The sequence below is a fragment of the Mustelus asterias genome, chromosome 8 (assembly GCF_964213995.1).
Source record: "Mustelus asterias chromosome 8, sMusAst1.hap1.1, whole genome shotgun sequence".
In the NCBI taxonomy this organism is placed as follows: domain Eukaryota; kingdom Metazoa; phylum Chordata; class Chondrichthyes; order Carcharhiniformes; family Triakidae; genus Mustelus; species Mustelus asterias.
In genome coordinates, this window is record NC_135808.1 from 34,558,965 (window position 1) to 34,577,348 (window position 18,384).

Sequence of the window (18,384 nt, forward strand, 5' to 3'; positions counted from 1 at the left end):
TATCTTCCCTCTTATCTGGAAGGACATTTTTAAAACAAATCATTCTAACGTCTGCCTCAAAGACCTTTCCCCAGGCTTCTTCCCCTCTTATCTGAACAGACAGTTTTTATTCAGCAGCTTGTTAGCTTAATATATATTTGTTTTCAACCTTTTCACTGGCCATAGTTACTTAATATGATATGGCCACTATTCTCTTCCATAATTATTAGTATGGTATTATTCCCCTTCACCTCTGGTTCTCAATCCTTCCATCAGTGGTAACAGTTTCTCCTTGTCTACCCTGTTCAGACCCTTCATGATTTTGAAAACCTCTATCAAATTTCATCTTAACCTCCAAGGAGAACAGTCCCAACTTCTCCAATCTATCCACAAAACTGAAGTTGCTCGTCCCTGGAACCATTCTCATGAATCTTTTCTGCACTCTCTCCAGTGCCTTCACAGCCTTCCTAAAGTGCCGTGTCCAGAACTGGAGACAATACTCCAGTTGGGTCTGAAACAATGTTTTGTGCGGGTTTAACAAAGCTTCCTTGTTTTTGTATTCTATGCCCGTATTGATTAAGTCCAAGATGTTGTATGCTTTATTAAAGTAAAGTTTATTTATTCGTCACAAGTAGGCTTACATTAACACTGCAATGAAGTTACTGTGAAATTCTCCTAGTCGCCACATTCCGGCACCTGTTCGGGTCAATGCACCTGACCAGCACATTTTTCAGACTGGGAGGAAACCAAGCACCAGGAGGAAACCCACGCAGACATGGGGAGAACGTGCAAACTCCACACAGACAGTGACGCAAGCTAGGAATCAAACCCAGGTCCCTGGCGCTGTGAAGCAGCAGTGCTAACCACTGTGCCACCGCTCTCTTAACCTGTCCTGCCCCCTTCAATGATTTATGTAATTATACTCCCAGGTCCCACAGACCCTGCGGCCCCTTTAGAATTGTATCCTTTATATTGTCTCTCTGCATTCTTCTATCAAAATCAATCATTTCACACTTATAGTTTTGAATTTCATCTCTTGCCCATCCATTCCGCCAACCTGAGTGTTCTTTTGAATTTCTACACTATTCTCACAGTTCACAATACTTCCATGTTTTGTATCATCCTCCAATTTTGAAACATTTACAATTTTCCAGTCCTCTGGCACCACCCCTGAGTCTAAGGAAGACTGGAAAATTATTGCCACTGCCTCTGTCATTTCTACTCTCGCTTCCCTCGGTATCCTTGGATGCATCTCATCCACTCTTGTTTTCTTACAACTTTAAGTATAGACAGCCTATCCAATGCCACCTCTTTTATCAAGTTTAAACTCTTCCAGTGTCTGAATTATCTCCACTTTCACAATGACCTGTGCTACATTTCCCTTGGTAAAGACCAATGCAAAGTATTAATTTAACAGCTCAGCAATGCAGCCTGCCTCTATGGCCTCAATTCCTTTGCCTGTCTATATGCCGACAGAAGACCATTGGATTCCCTTTTATGTTAACTGCCAGTCTCTTTTCATACTCTCGTTTCTTCTTTTATTTGCTTTATCAATTCCACTTTGAACCATCAATATTCAGCCTGGTTCGGTTGGATTCTCTACCTGTCATCAGTTATAAATATTCTTTTTCTCCTTCATCTTAATCTCTGTCTCTTTTGTCATCGAGGGAGCTCTGGATTTCAGCCTTTCTCCTTTGTGGGAATTACCTTGACTTTGCCTGATCTCTCTGCTCTTTAAAGGCAGCCCTTTGTTCATAGAAACCCTACAGGGCAGAAGGAGGCTATTCGGCCCATCAAATCTACACTGACTCTCTGACAGAGCATCCTATCCAGGCCCTGCCCCATAACTCCACATAACCCTGCTAATCCCCCTAACCTATACATCCCTGGACACTAAGGGGCAATTTAGAATGGCCAAACACCTAACCTGCACATGTTTGGACAATGGGAGGAAACCGGAGCACCCGGAGGAAACCCACACAGATACAGGGAAAAGGTGCAAACTCCACATAAACCCGAGGCTGGAATTGAACCTGGATCTCTGGCGCTGTGAAGTAGCAGTGCTAACCACTGTGCCACCGTCTCCCCTTAAAAGAGTTAAGAAAGTTTGCATTGGACTTTTAGTTCATCAGGGAAATTAGTACTGGAAAGAAAGGCTATGACAGGTGCAGTCACTGTGCTGGGAGTATACTACAGGCCACCCAACAGCCCACGGGAAGTGGAGGAATGGATATGTCAGGAGATTCTGGATATGTGCAGAAAAAATAGGGTTGTTGTAGTGGGAGACTTCAATTTCCCTGGTATAGACTGGAAAGTGCTTGGGGCTGGGAGTCTGGACGGGGAGGAATTTGTAAAATGCGTACTGGAAGGTTCTTTGGAACAGTATGTAGATAGCCCAACTAGAGAGGGGGCTATACTGGATCTAGTTCTGGGAAATGAGCCCGGTCAGGTCGTCAAAGTTTCGGTAGGGGAACATGTGGCAAATAGTGACTACAACGCTGTTAACTTTAGGATAGTAATGGACAAGGACGAGTGTGGTCCTCAGGGTAGGGTGCTAAATTGGGGGAAGGCTAACTATAGCCGGATTAGGCAGGAATTGGTGGCCGTTGATTAGGAGAGGCTGTTCGGGGGTAAGTCCACGTCTGGCATGTGGGAGTCTTTTAAGGAACAGTTGATAAGGCTGCAGGACAGGCATGTGCCTGTAAAAAGGAAGGATATGAAAGGTAGGATTGGAGAGCCGTGGATAACCAGGGAAATTGAGGATCTGATCAAAAAGAAAAGAGAGGCGTACGTTAGGTCCAGGCAACTGAAAACAGATGGAGCTCTGGAGGAATACAGAGAGAGTAGGAAAGAACTCAAACAGGGAGTTAGAAGGGCAAAAAGAGGTTTCAAAATGTTTTTGGCAGACAGGATTAAGGAGAATCCTAAGGCATTTTATTCATATGTTAGGAACAAAAGAGTTGTCAGGGAAAAAGTCGGACCTCTCGGGGACAAAGGAGGGGAATTATGCTTAGAACCCAAGGGAATAGGGGAGATCCTAAATGAATACTTTGCATTGGTATTCACAAAGGAGAGGGACTTGTTGACTGGGAGTGTCTCAGAGGGAGGTGTTGACCCGTTAGAGAGAATCTCCATTACAAGGGAGGAAGTGTTAGGTTTTTTAGGTAACATTAAAACTGACAAATCCCCAGGGCCTAATGGCATCTATCCTAGACTGCTCAGGGAGACAAGAGATGTAATTGCTGGACCTCTGACGGAAATCTTTGTCTCTTCATTGGACACAGGTGAGGTCCCTGAGGATTGGAGGATAGCGAATGTGGTACCGTTATTTAAGAAGGGTAGCAGGGATAACCTGGGTAATTATAGGCCGGTGAGCTTGAAGTCCGTGGTAGGGAAGTTGTTGGAGAGGATTCTTAGAGACAGGATGTATGCGCATTTAGAACAGAACAATCTCATTAGTGACAGACAGCATGGTTTTGTAAGAGGGAGGTCGTGCCGTACAAATTTGGTGGAGTTTTTTGAGGAAGTGACAAAAACGGTTGACGAAGGAAGGGCTGTGGATGTCGTCTATATGGATTTCAGTAAGGCATTTGACAAAGTCCCTCATGGCAGGTGGGTTAAGAAGGTTAAGGCTCATGGGATACAAGGAGAGGTGGCTAGATGGGTAGAAAACTGGCTTGGCCACAGGAGGCAGAGGGTAGCAGTCGAAGGGTCTTTTTCCAGCTGGAGGTCTGTGACCAGTGGTGTTCCGCAGGGCTCTGTACTGGGACCTCTGCTATTTGTGATATATATAAATGATTTGGAAGAAGGTGTAACTGGTGTTATCAGCAAGTTTGCGGATGACACGAAGACGGCTGGACTTGCAGATAGCGATGAACATTGTCGGACAATATAGCAGGATATAGATAGGCTGGAAAATTGGGCGGAGAAATGGCAGATGGAATTTAATCCAGATAAATGCGAAGTGATGCATTTTGGAAGAACTAATGTAGGGGGAGTTATACAATAAATGGCAGAGCCATCAAGAGTATAGAAACTCAGAGGGACCGAGGTATGCAAGTCCACAAATCCTTGAAGGTGGCAGCACAGGTGGTGAAGAAGGCATATGGTATGCTTGCCTTTATAGGACGGGGTATAGAGTATAAAAGCTGGAGTCTGATCTTGCAGCTGTATAGAACGCTGGTTAGGCCACATTTGGAGTACTGCGTCCAGTTCTGGTCGCCGCACTACCAGAAGGACGTGGAGGCTTTAGAGAGAGTGCAGAGAAGATTTACCAGGATGTTGCCTGGTATGGAGGGTCTTGGCTATGAGGAGAGATTGGGTAAACTGGGCTTGTTCTCCCTGGAAAGACGGAGAATGAGGGGAGACCTAATAGAGGTGTACAAAATTATGAAGGGTATAGATAGGGTGAACAGTGGGAAGCTCTTTCCCAGGTCGGAGGTGACGATCATGAGGGGTCACGGGCTCAAGGTGAGAGGAGCGAGGTATAACTCCGATATCAGAGGGATGTTTTTTACACAGAGGGTGGTGGGGGCCTGGAATGCGCTGCCAAGTAGGGTGGTGGAGGCAGGCACACTGACATCGTTTAAGACTTGCCTGGATAATCACATGAGCAGTCTGGGAATGGAGGAATACAAACGAATGGTCTAGTTGGACCAATGAGCGGCACAGGCTTGGAGGGCCGAAGGTCCTGTTTCCTGTGCTGTACTGTTCTTTGTTCTGTTCTTTGCATTGGTCTTCACTCGAGGATATAAGTAACATCCCCGAAATATCTGTAAATTAGGAAATCGGTTACTGTTTCTCCTGCTAACCTTTGACTCCAATGTATCTGGCTCAGATCCATTCTGACCCCATTGAATTTTGGCTTTCCCCCAGTTCATTATTCTTACTCTGGATTGTTCCTTGCCGTTTTCCATAGCCATCCTAAACCTTGTGATACAATGATCACTGACCCTAAATGTTCTGCTGATACTTGATCCACTTGGACCCCTCATTCTGAAAAACCAGATCCAGCAATGCTCCCTTTCTCATTGATGTGGAGATGCCGGCGTTGGACTGGGGCGGGAACAGTAAGAAGTCTCACAACACCAGGTTAAAGTCCAACAGGTTTATTTGGAATCACGAGCTTTCGGAGCGCTGCTCCTTCATCAGGTGAGTGGAGAGACTTTTTACTGTACTCCTTTCTCATTGGAGTGGAATCATACTGCAATGGAAATTCTCCTTAATACACTCGAGCAACTCTTACCCCTCTCTGCTCTTTACCCCATTACTATCCCAGTCTATATTCCGATAACTAAAGTTCCCATTGTAACTACTCTGTAGTTCTTGCACCTCTGTAATTTCCTTGCTAATTTGTTCCTCTGCATCTTTTTAGTTTGATGGCCCATAGACTACACCAAGCAATGGATTTGCACCTTTTTTGGTTTCTAGTTCAAACCAAATAGATTCTGCCCTTGATCTAGCTGGATGCTCACTCTCTTTCTCCCTCTCGCTCTCTCTCTCTCTCCAGCACTGGAATGTTTTCCCCATTCCTAACTTTCCTGAACAATTTATATTTGGGGATATTTAATACCAAGCACTGCCCACAAGAACTGCAGAAAATCAAAGAGAAGTCCTGGTCGCAACTAACATCAAACCAGGACAGACATTCTGAGGTGCCGCCTTTCAGATGTAATGTTAAAGTGAGGTTTTTTTTTTGTAAAGTGGTCGTTAAAGGAGCTACTGAAAGAGTCAATATTTTTCCCAGCGTCTTAGTCAAGTTTATTTTTGTGCCATTAATCCAGATGAACTTCATTTTCATCTGTTTGCAGGATCTTGCTGTGTACACAACAGGTGGAAATCATTGTTTGTAAGGAATTTGAGGATGTGCTGAGGATGAGGCTTTATAAATGTAAACTCTTTCTTTAGTTATCTCTCCACTGCATGTTGAAGTAGTCTAATTTCTGATCTGAACTGATGGGAATTGATTATAGTCACTCATTGTATATTTTCCACACTGCACAGTCTACCTGTTATATTTTATTTATCCTGCTACATCACATTGGTTAATTGTACCCATGCCATGTCCTTTCTCTGTTCACAGTTGCCCCTCAGATTGCCATGTACCCTGAAGTCTCAGTAGAATGGGGACAGCCCAACACATTGATCTGTCTGACTGATGGATTCTTCCCTCCACGTATCACCATGAAGTTTATGAGAAACAATGAAAAACTGACTAATGGCATCAACATCACAGAGTATTATATAAAGAAGGATTATTCCTACCAGAGATTCGCATACCTGCAATTCACCCCGAGTCCGGGAGACATGTATTCCTGTCATGTGGAACATGAGGGTCTGGAGGAGCCAGCGACTGTATTTTGGGGTTAGTATGGATTTGATTATCTGGGAGCTGGTTTCAGAATTGATTTATAGTCAGATGCAGTGTAAGAGTCAGACTTTATGTCTCATTCTTGAAAGGCCTCAATTGATGTTTTTGCACTTCAAATGTGGATAGAATCCCGTGTAATAAAATATAATAATTAGTTTAACTGGCTGTTGAGTATAGTTGGGGCATTAGATTGGTTTTACAATTAGAATCCAATAAATATCAACATCTGTAATTCAATCAAACCTTGGTTTACAGAGAATGAGAATAAGTGGTTGATTGTGTAATCGTCAGCAATGAATCTCTGTTCAGTGTTGGATTTCCCTTGTGCTCTGCAGAAAATGTATGTAGCACAACAGAGTAAAAGCCAGTATCAGGCCAGGTGCAATATGTGTCTATTACATTTTGGGAATTTTTTTCTCTGTGCTGTATGGTCTATGAAGTTAGAAATATTTAGTTTGAATTATTCTCATGGGTGAGTTTTTCACTCAACTTGGACCTTCAGACTATATTTAATGAAATCTAGGGCATAAAAGAGATTTAACTAAAGTTTCCACCTTTTCTGAGAAGCAGAATATCACATCAAATCCTGTTTTAGATTTTAATTGTGAAAAAAAAATCATTGATAAATTAAGAACAAATAAATTAACACATGGCAGGGCTGGTGATGTGTTGCATCTGCTGTATGTGGGTTGGCATGGACACCAGTGTAATCCACAGCAAACACATCTGCAGTGAATGGTTGCAGCTTCAGGAATTTTGATTCAGAATGAATGAGTTAAGGTTTGAGCTGTGGACACTGCGATGCATCAAGGAGGGGGAAAATTATCTGAACATTTTGTTCCAGAAGGCAGCTATACCCCTTAGAATAGGGCCCTCTGATTTGGTCAGGGACAGGAGGGTGTGACTGTGAGTGAGGCAGGTAAGGGGATTGAGAACGTAGGAGCCTCAGCAAATGCCCTGTAGGTGCAGAATGTATGGATGAGAATGGGGACGGCAAGGTGGATGAGTGAACTGGCCTTGGCATTGTGGTACTGGAAGCCATTCATGTGGGGGGAGTAATAGGAATGTTGTGGTGTAGAGGACAGTACAGCACAAGGGATAGACACGGTTCTGTGTCGAGGAAAACAAGAATCCAGCTGACTTTGTTGCCTGCCCAGTGCCAGAGTTTGGGACATCTGATTGGGGCTGGAGAGGAACTTGCCGTGGGAAGGAGAGGATCCTGTTGTTGTGGTCTATGTGGGGTACTGACAGCAGAAATGGGGCTAGGAAGGAAATTCTGCATAGCAAGTATCAGCTACGAGAGGCTAAATTGAAAAGCAGAACCTCAAAGGTAATAATCTCTGTATTGGGTGCGGGGAGGCGGTGGCAGTGTTTTTGTCACTGGGCTAGTAATCCAGAGACCTAGTTTAATGCTCTGGGGACCCAGGTTTGAATCTCACCACAGCAGATGGTGAAGTTTGAATTCAGTAAAAATCTGGAATTAAAAGTCTAATGATGACAATGAGACCATTGTTGATTGTCGTAAAAACCCATCTGGTTCACGAACGTCCTTGGGGAAGGAAATCTGCCACCCTTACCTACATGTGACTCAGACCCACAGCAGTGTGGTTGACCCTGAAATGGCCCAACGAGGCACTCCGTTATATCAAACAACTTTAGGAGATTGGATAAAAAAATGAAACCAGACAAACCACCCAGCATCGACCTAGGCATCAGGAATGACAGTGGCAAACTCAGCCCTGTCAACCCTGCAAAGTTCTCCTCACGAACATCTGGGGGCTAGTGCCAAAATTGGGAGAGCTGTCTCACAGACTAGTTAAGCAAAGCCTGGCATAATCAGATTCATGGAATCAGACCTTACAGATAACATCCCAAACACCACCATTACCATCCCTGGATATATCCTGTCCTACTGGTAGGACAACCCAGTAGAGGTAGCAGCGGCATGGTGGTATATAGTCAGGAGGGAGTTGTTATGGGAGTTTTCAACATCGACTCTGGACCCATTAAGTCTCATGGCATCCGGCCAAATACGGGCAAGGAAACCTCCTGCTGATTACCACGTACTGTCTCCCCCTCTGCTGATGAATCAGTCAGTACCCTTCTTGGAGGGTACACTACTTGGAGGAAGCACTGAGAGGCCAGGGCACCGAATGTACTCTGGGTGGGGGACTTCAATATTTTTTTTTAATCCATTTGTGGGACATGGGTGTCGCTGGCTGGCCAGCATTTACTGCCCATCCCTAGTTGCCCTTGAGAAGGTGGTGGTGAGCTGCTGCCTTGAATCGCCATGTTCTGTGGGTTGACCCACAATGCCGTTCGGGAGGGAATTCCAGGATTTTGACCCAGCGACTGCGAAGGAACGGCAATATATTTCCAAGTCAGGATGGTGAGTGGCTTGGAGGGGAACTTGCAGATGGTGGTGTTCACATTTATCTGCTGCCCTTGTCCTTCTAGATGGAAGTGGTCGTGGGTTTGGAAGGTGCTGTCTAAGGATCTTTGGTGAATTGCTGCAGTACATCTTGTAGATAGTACACACTGCTGCTACGGAACGGTGGAGGGTTTGTAGATGTGGTGCCAATCAAGTGGGCTGCTTTGTCCTGGATGGTGTCAAGCTTCTTGAGTATTGTTGGAGCTGCACCAATCCAGGTAAGTGGGGAGTATTCCATCACACTCCTGACTTGTGCCTGGTGGATGGTGGATAGGCTTTGGGGAGTCAGGAGGTGAGTTACTCGTTGCAGTATTCCTAGCCTCTGACCTGCTCTTGTAGCCACTGTGTTTATGTGGCGAGTCCAGTTGAGTTTCTGGTCAATGATAACCCCAAGGATGTTGACAGTGGGGGATTCAGTGATGATAACACCATTGAATGTTAAGGGGCGGTGGTTAGAGTGTCTCTTATTGGTGATGGTCATTGCCTGGCATTTGTGTGGCGTGAATGTTACTTGCCACTTGTCAGCCCAAGCCTGGATATTGTCCAGATCTTGTTGCATTTGAACATGGACTGCTTCAGTATCTGAGGAGTCGCGAATGGTGCTGAACATTGTGCAATCATCGGCGAACATTCCCACTTCTGACCTTATGATGGAGGGAAGGTCATTGATGAAGCAGCTGAAGATTGTTGGGCCGAGGACACTACCCTGAGGAACTCCTGCAGAGATGTCCTGGAGCTGAGATGACTGACCCTCCACAACCACAACCATCTTCCTATGTACCAGGTATGACTCCAACCAGCATGAATTTTCCCCCTGATACCCTTTGATTCCAGTTTGGCTAGGGCTCCTTGATGCCACACTCGGTCGAATGTGGTCTTGATGTCAAGGACTGTCACTCTCGCCTACCTCTGGAATTCAGCTCTTTTGTCCATGTTAGAACCAAGGCTGTAATGAGGTCAGGAGCTGAGTGACCCTGACGAAACCCAAACTGGGTGTCACTGAGCAGGTTATTGCTGAGCAGGTGCTGCTTGATAGCACTGTTGATGACCCCTTCCATCACTTTACTGATGATCGAGAGTAGACTGATGGCGCGGTAATCAGCCGGGTTGGATTTGTCCTGCTTTGTGTGCACAGGACACACCTGGGCAGTTTTCCACATTGTTGGGTAGATGCCAGTGTTGTAACTGTACTGGAAGAGCTTGGCGAGGGGAGCGGCAAGTTCTGGAGCACAAGTCTTCAGTGCTATTGCCGGAATGTTATCAGGGCCCATTGCCTTTGCAATATCCAGTGCCTCCAACTGTTTCTTAATATCACGTTGTAGTGGGATCTTTCTCTTTACTCCACTTACAGGCCGGTATTTGGGGGTCTGCCGATTGCTGCGAGTGTCTCTCTCTTACAGGCCTTGAAATTTCAAAGGCCGGGGAATGCTGCACTGGGGCAACTCCGCAGGAGAGAGCGCTGAACCAGGCTCACCGTTTATACCTGACCGGTAACCTGATACTTATATCACACAGCCGTCCCAAAACCCCCACCAAGGCCTGAGTGATTCTCTCCCTTGTCAGTGGGACAACGGCCACCCTGCACCCACTCCACTCGAGTAGGTCTCCAAGAGAGAGAACAGAGAGACTCTGTTCTTTATCTCCTGACCAGCAGTCTCCCTTGAGTGAGTGGGTTCGAATCACTCAGATCACCCTCGGTTCGAGACTCTGGATTTATGGTAAGGGATATTGAAACTGTGACCTTGTCAGAGTGCGCTGATGAGAGAACAAGAGGCAAGACGAACTCCAAACGAGTTTCAAAATTTACAGTGATTTATTTAACAATAGAATCAACCTCTCCAATACCACACCACGTATGAATAAAACTTATACTTTATACTATCACTATGGGAGAAATGCTAACGGGTACAACGTAAAATCTTACTTTCCACAGTTCAAAACAAGATTACTGAACTTTAAAATTACAATACATCACCCCTCCCCTTGCCTCAACCTCTATCCTATCCTCGGGAGCTTCACAAGGTTGGCTGGGCTACTCACAATTCTACAAGGGCTCGAACATCTTAGTGCAGGGTCGAAACTGGGCTGCTGTTGGTCTTCACCTCTGCACATGAGCTTGCGATTCTGGAAGAGAGCTCGGTTTGGCTTGTCTGCCTCCCTTGATCTTAACTTCAGCCTAATTTAACAACCAACTTCCCTGCCCCCGTAGGTGATTTTCAAGGACAATGGGCTTTCGATCACCGGCAGTCTCGGTTTAACTGGGTCAAGTCCAAACACAAAAGGCTGGAACTGCCTGGACCCCCATTGGTCGTTATTTCAATGTCTTCTTAATGCTCCTCCGGAGCTTCCTGAACGGTATCCCATTAGTGGGATGGGTCTTCTTGTCTTCTGTGGATGGGCCGATTTCAGTGGCCATTGTCTCCCTGCTGGCCTGTTTACTGTCTTTTGTCCTTCTGAAGATTAGGTCACTGGTGTGTCTGCCTTTCTGGCCACTTGCATATTCAGGGGGTCACACCTTTCCTTAGCACAGTCCACAGGCAGCTTATGTTTGTCCTGCCGAGCCTTCTGGGAGGTTTTATCAGCCAGCAGCCAGAGTTGGCCACTTTTAAACTGTCAGGTTTCTCCTGAGTCCTTTTAAAACATGGAGGATTGCCCTGAAACTTACAATGTGGAGTGAATCGAATTGGCTGGAGACTAGCATCTGAGATGCTGGGGACCACTGCTGGAGGCCGAGATGGATCATCGGCACTTCTGGCTGAAGATTGTTGCGAATACTTCAGCCTTATCTTTTGCACTGATGTTCTGGGTTCCTTCATCATTGAGGATGGGGATATTTGTGGAGCCGCTGCCTCCAGTGAGTTGTTTAATTGTCCACCACTGGATGTGGAAGAACTGCGAGCTTAGATCTGATCCGTTGGTTGTGGGATCGCTTAGCTCTGTCTATCACTTGCTGTTTTTGCCATTTGGAATGCAAGTAGTCCTGTTTGGTAGCTTTAACAGGTTGACAGTTCATTGTTAGGTATGCCTGGTGCTGATCCTGGCATGCCCTCCTGCACTCTCCATTGAACCAGGGTTGATCCTCTGGCTTGATGTTAATGGTTGAATGGGGGATGTGTCGGGCCATGAGGTTGCAGATTGTGCTGGAGTACAGTTCCACTGCTCTTGATGGCTCACAGCGCCTCATGGATGCCCAGTCTTGAGTTGCTAGATCGGTTCGAAGTCTGTCCCATTTAGCACGGTGATCGTGCCACACAACACAATGGAGGTTATTCTCAATGTGAAGTCAGGACTTCGTCTCCACAGGGACTGTGCGGTGGTCACTCTTACCGATACTGTCATGGACAGATGCATCTGCAGCCGGCAAGTTGGTAAGGATGAGGTCAAGGATGTTTTTTCCTCTTGTTGGTTCCTTCACCACCTGCTGCAGACCCAGTCTAGCAGTTATATCCTTTCGGACCCGACCAGCTCGATCAGTAGTGCTGCTGCCGAGCCACTCTTGGTGGTGGACATTGAAATCTCCCACCCAGAGTACGTTTTGCGCCCTTGCCACCCTCAGTGCTTCCTCCAAGTGTTGTTCAACATGGAGGAGTACTGATTCGTCAGCCGAAGGAGGATGGTACGTGGTAACCAGTAAGAGGTTTCCTTATCCATGTTTAACCTGAAGTCATGAGACTTCATGGGGTCCAGAGTCAATGTTAAGGACTCCCAGGGCAACTCCCTCCCGACTGTACACCACTGTGCTGCCACCTTTCATTCGCTTTAAACAATCATCTTCAATTCATTATAACATCTGTCATATACCTTAGCCAATCACACCTCACCTTCTGGCATGATGGAATTTCATTAGTCTGTAGGATTCAGAAGCTAATCACTGTTCTGGCTAATCCCATTTCCTGGATCCTTTAGCAACTCCCAGATGCTTGACCTTAAAGGGTCAGAGGTAAAGTTCCCACCAGCTCATTGACCAAACCAGGCACATGCCCGTGTCTGGGATGCATCTGTCTTATCTGGACAATAAATAGGCCTATTCACAAATGTATCCTTGAGTGTTCCTCTATAAGAAACTTACTGATAATTTACACAGTCTAAGGTTTTCATTGTTAGTTAAGAATGTGATTCTGCCCTTTTGACCACACTTCCATTATTGCCTTTCAGTTTCTTGCCTTTGACTTAAAACTACATCCAGTATATTAAAAATATCAGCATTTATTTGAAATCACAGTCACTTGTTTAAATCTCTTACTGCCTTTCATTTGTGTATTAGCTTCTAACTTTGTTTCAAAGTCATTTAACTCTATGTTGGTAGCTCTGTCCGTTTTTAAAATCCCTCTTAACCTTAGAATTCTTTACCGCGCCTACAATAAAATGATGTTTCAAATGCTCATCCAAATATTTTTTTAAAGTTATAAGGTTTCCAGCCTCCACTACCTTCCCAGGCCGTGCATTCCAGATTCCCACCACCCTCCGAATGAAAAAGCATTTTTTCAAATTCTCCATGAATCTCCTGCCCCTCACCCTAAAACTATGCGCCCTCGTGATTGACCCCTCGACCAATGGGAACAGCTGCTTCCGATTCACCCTGTCGCTACCCCTCATTATCTTATACACCTTTATCTTGTCCCCTCCTCAGCCTTCTCTGCTCTAGAGAAAACAATCCAAGCCTATCCCGTCTCTCTCATAGCTCAAATGCAACATCCTGGTGAATCTCCACTGTGCAATCACACCCTTCCTATAGTGAGGTGACCAGAGCTGTGTACACTACTCCAGCTGTGACTTAACCAATGTTCTGTACAGCTGAAGTTTAAAGTTTATTCAAGTGTGAGATATTGCACATTGGAAGGACAAACCAAAGTAGAACGTACAGGGTAAATGGTAGGACTCTGAAGAGTGCAGTTGAACAGAGGGATCTGGGAATACAGGTACAGAATTCCCTAAAAGTGATGTCACAGGTGGATAGGGTCGTAAAGAGTGCCTTTAGTACATTGGCCTTTGTAAATCGGAGTATCGAGTATAAAAGTTGGAGTGTTATGGTAAGGTTACATAAGGCATTGGTGAGGCCGAATTTGGAGTATTGTGTACAGTTTTGGTCACCTAGTTACAGGAAGGATGTAAATAAGGTTGAAAGAGTGCAGAGAAGGTTTACAAGGATGTTGCCGGGACTTGAGAAGCTGAGTTACAGAGAGAGATTGAATAAGTTGGGACTTTATTCCCTGGAGCGTAGAAGATTGGGGGGAGATTTGATAGAGGTGTATAAGATTTTGATGGTTTTAGATAGTGAATGCAAGCAGGCTTTTTCCACTGAGGCTAGGGGAGAAAAAAACCAGAGGGCATGGGTTAAGGGTGAAAGGAGAAAAGTTTAAAGGGAATATTAGGGGGGGCTTCTTCACGCTAGGAGTGTGGAATGAGCTGCCGGATAAAGTGGTAAGTGCGGGGTCACTTTTAACATTTAAGAAAAACTTGGACGGGTTCATGGATGAGAGGGGTGTGGAGGGATATGGTCCAAGTGCAGGTCAGTGGGACTAGGCAAAAAATGGTTCGGCACAGACAAGAAGGGCCAAAAGGCCTGTTTCTGAGCTGTAAGTTTCTATGGTTCTATTTGTGTCACAAGTAGGCTCACATCACTGCAATGAAGTTACTGTGAAAATCCCCTCGTCACCACACTCCGGGTATACTGAGGGAGAATTTAGCATGGCCAATGCACCTAACCAGCATGTCTTTCAGAATGTGGGAGGAAACCAGAGCACCCGGAGGAAACCCATGCAGACACGGGGAGAAGGTGCAGACTCCCCTGTCAGACAGTGACCCAAGCTGGGAATCAAACCTGGGTCCCTGGTGCTGTGAGGCAGCAGTGCTAACCACTGTGCCACCCCTGTAACTGTAATCTATGCCACAATTAATAAAAACAAGTGTCCCATATGCCTTCTTCACACTCGTATTCACCTGCTCTGCCACCTTCAGGGATCTGTGAATAAGTACCCCAAGATCCATCTGTTCCAGGGCAAAAGAGCAACCAGGGAGAAAGTAGGACCTCTGAAGGATCAACAGGGTAACCTATGTGCGGATCAACAAGATATGGTGAAGATCCTAAATAAATATTTCTCATCATTATTCACTGTTGAGAAAAGCATGGACGCTAGGGAACTTGGGGATATAAATAGTGATGTCTTGAGAGCTTCCTAGTGTCCTGCCATTTAATTAATACTCCCTTGTCTTGTTACTTCTTCCAAAGTGCATCACCTCGCATTTGTCTGGGTTAAATACAATCTTCCATTGCTCTAACCATCTGGCCAATCCATCTATATCTTACGGTAGCCTATGACCTATTTGTTTATTCATCCGTGGGACATGGGCGTTGCTGGCTAGAATAAAGGGCAAGGCTGGTAGAAGTAGGGAACCTTGGATGACTTGGGATATTGAGGCCCTGGTAAAGAAGAAGGAGGCATTTGACATGCATAGGCAACTGGAGTCAAGTGGAACCCTTGAAGAGTATAGAGGGTGTAGGAGTAGAGTTGAGAGAGAAATCAGGAGGGCAAAAAGGAGACACAAGATTGTTTTGGCAGATAAGGCAAAGGAGAATCCAAAGAGCTTCTACAAATACATAAAGGGCAAAAGAGCAACCAGGGAGAAAGTAGGACCTCTGAAGGATCAACAGGGTAACCTATGTGCGGATCAACAAGATATGGCGAAGATCCTAAATAAATATTTCTCATCATTATTCACTGTTGAGAAAAGCATGGACGCTAGGGAACTTGGGGATATAAATAGTGATGTCTTGAGGAGTGTACACATAACAGAGATGGAGGTGCTGGAAGTCTGAAAGGCATCAAGATAGATAAATCCCCGGGACCTGATGAAGTGTATCCCAGGACACTGTGGGAGGCTAGGGAGGAAATTGCGGGCCCCCTAGCAGAGATATTTGAATCATCAACAGCCACAGGTGAGGTGCCTGAAGATTGAAAGGTGGTAAATGTTGTGCTGTTGTTTAAATAGAACAAAGAGCTCTCGGGGTACAGGTTCATAGCTCCTTGAAAGCAGAGTCACAGCTGGACAGAATGGTGAAGGAGGCATTTGGCATGCTTGGTTTCATTGGTCAGAACATTGAATACAGGAGTTGGGATGTCTTGTTGAAGTTGTACAAGACATTGGTAAGGCCACACTTGGAATACTGTGTACAATTCTGGTCACCCTGTTATAGAAAGGATATTATTAAACTAGAAAGAGTGCAGAAAAGATTTACTGGGATGCTACTGGGACTTGATGGTTTGAGTTGTAAGGAGAGGCTGGATAGACTGGGACTTTTTTCTCTGGAGTGTAGGAAGCTGAGGGGTGATCTTATAGAGGTCTATAAAATAATGAGGGGCATAGACAAGGTAGAGAGTCAATATCTTTTCCCAAAGGTAAGGGAGTCTAAAACTAGAGGGCATAGGTTTAAGGCGAGAGGAGAGAAATACAAAACGGTCCAGAGGAGCAATTTTTTCTCACAGAGGGTGATGAACGTCTGGAACAAGCTGCCAGAGGTAATAGTAGAGATGGGTACAATTTTGTCTTTTAAAAAGGGTTTAGACAGTTACATGGGTAAGATGTGTGTAGAAGGATGTAGGCCAAATGTGGGAAATTAGGACTAGCTTAGAGGTTTAAAAAAAAGGGGTGGCATGGACAAGTTGGGCCGAAGGGCCTGTTTCCATGCTGTAAACATCTATAACATCTATCTATGACCTCCTTCACTATTAACCACCCTACCAATCTTGGTCTCATCAGCAAACTTGCTTATCATTCCCCACCCACCCCACTTTATCATCTATATCATTTATGTATATAACAAACAATAAGGGTCCCAGCACTGAATCTTGTGATAAGCCACTGGATACCGGCCTCCAGTCACTACCACCTATCTCTGAGCCAGTTTCGGATCTATTTTACCAAGTTCCCCTGAATTCCATGTGCTTCAACCTTCTCAATCAGTCTCCCATGTGGGACTATGTCGAAGACTTTGCTAAAATGCGTATAAACTATATCGGCTGCACTTCCCTCATCCACACACTTGGTCACATTTTCGAAAAATTCCCTCCAATTAATTTGGCATGACCTCCCTCTGAAGAAGCCATGTTGATTATCTCTGACTAACCCATGCTTTTCCAAGTGGAGATTAATTCTCTCCTTCAGAATGTTAGAACATAGAACAGTACAGCACAGAACAGGCCCTTCGGCCCACGATGTTGTGCCGAGCTTTATCTGAAACCAAGATCAAGCTATCCCACTCCCTATCATCCTGGTGTGCTCCATATGCCTATCCAATAACCGCTTAAATGTTCCTAAAGTGTCTGACTCCACTATCACTGCAGGCAGTCCATTCCACACCCCAACCACTCTCTGCATAAAGAACCTACCTCTGATATCCTTCCTGTATCTCCCACCACGAACCCTATAGTTATGCCCCCTTGTAATAGCTCCATCCACCTGAGGAAATAGTCTTTGAACGTTCACTCTATTTATCCCCTTCATCATTTTATAAACCTCTATTAAGTCTCCCCTCAGCCTCCTCCGCTCCAGAGAGAACAGCCCTAGCTCCCTCAACCTTTCCTCATAAGACCTACATAATGTTCTTCTAGTTTTCCTACCACTGACGTGAGACTCGTGCTCTGTAATTTCATGGTTCATCTCTAGCATCCTTCTTGAAAAGTGGAACCACATTAGCCATCTTCCAATTCTCTGGCACTTTCCCCATGTAAGAAGTCTCACAACACCAGGTTAAAGTCCAACAGGTTTATTTGGTCGCAAAATCCACTAACTTTAGGAGCGCTGCTCCTAAAAATAAATTTTGTAAATTGAGTTTGTATCAATATATGCCCTGTTTGTGAACAGAACTCTCACTTACCTGATGAAGGAGCAGCGCTCCGAAAGCTCGTGGATTTTGCTACCAAATAAACCTGTTGGACTTTAACCTGGTGTTGTTAAACTTCTTACTATGTTTACCCCAGTCCAATGCCGGCATCTCCACATCATGACTTTCCCCATGGCCACAGAGGAATTAAAATTTTGTGTTAGAGCCCCTGCAATTTCCTGCCTCGCCTCCGACAGCAGTCTGGAAAGCAATTCATCCGGGCCTAGGGATTTGCCAATTTTGAAGCTCGTCAGAGCCTCCAATACCTCCTCACTTCCTATGTCAAACTGTGCAAGTTTCTTACAGTCCCCTTTCCTGAATTCTGTACCTATGTTCTCCTTTTCCTGAATGAATTCATTTAACACCCTTCCAGTGTCCTGTGGCTTCACACACAGATTACTCCGTGTCTTTAATGGGCCCTACTCTTTCCCTGGTTAATCTCTTCCTCTGTTGCTAGACTGCGACAGGTGGAGAGAGAAAAACATCCTTGATCTCATCCTCACCAACCTACTTGCCGCAGATGCATCTGTCCATGATAGTATTGGTAAGAGTGACCACCGCACAGTCCTTGTGGACAGGAATTAATCTTCACATTGAGAATACCCTCCATCATGATGTGTAGCACTATCACCGAGCTAATTGGGATAGCCTTCGAACAGATCTAGCACCAAAAGACTGGGAATCCATGAGGCGTTGTGCACCATCACTCGCATTAGAATTGTA

General features: G+C 45.2%; 1 protein-coding gene across 3 annotated transcripts in view; it reads left to right on the forward strand.

Annotated features, from left to right (window-relative positions):
- LOC144497049 (H-2 class II histocompatibility antigen, A-B alpha chain-like) overlaps positions 1 to 18,384 on the forward strand; it is a 90,853-nt gene that overhangs the window by 32,111 nt on the left and 40,358 nt on the right. For all 3 annotated transcript variants that reach the window (XM_078217780.1, XM_078217782.1, XM_078217781.1), the window contains exon 3: positions 6,062 to 6,343. In XM_078217780.1, coding sequence (XP_078073906.1) covers positions 6,062 to 6,343 — 282 coding nt within the window. The remainder of the gene's footprint in view (positions 1 to 6,061; positions 6,344 to 18,384) is intronic.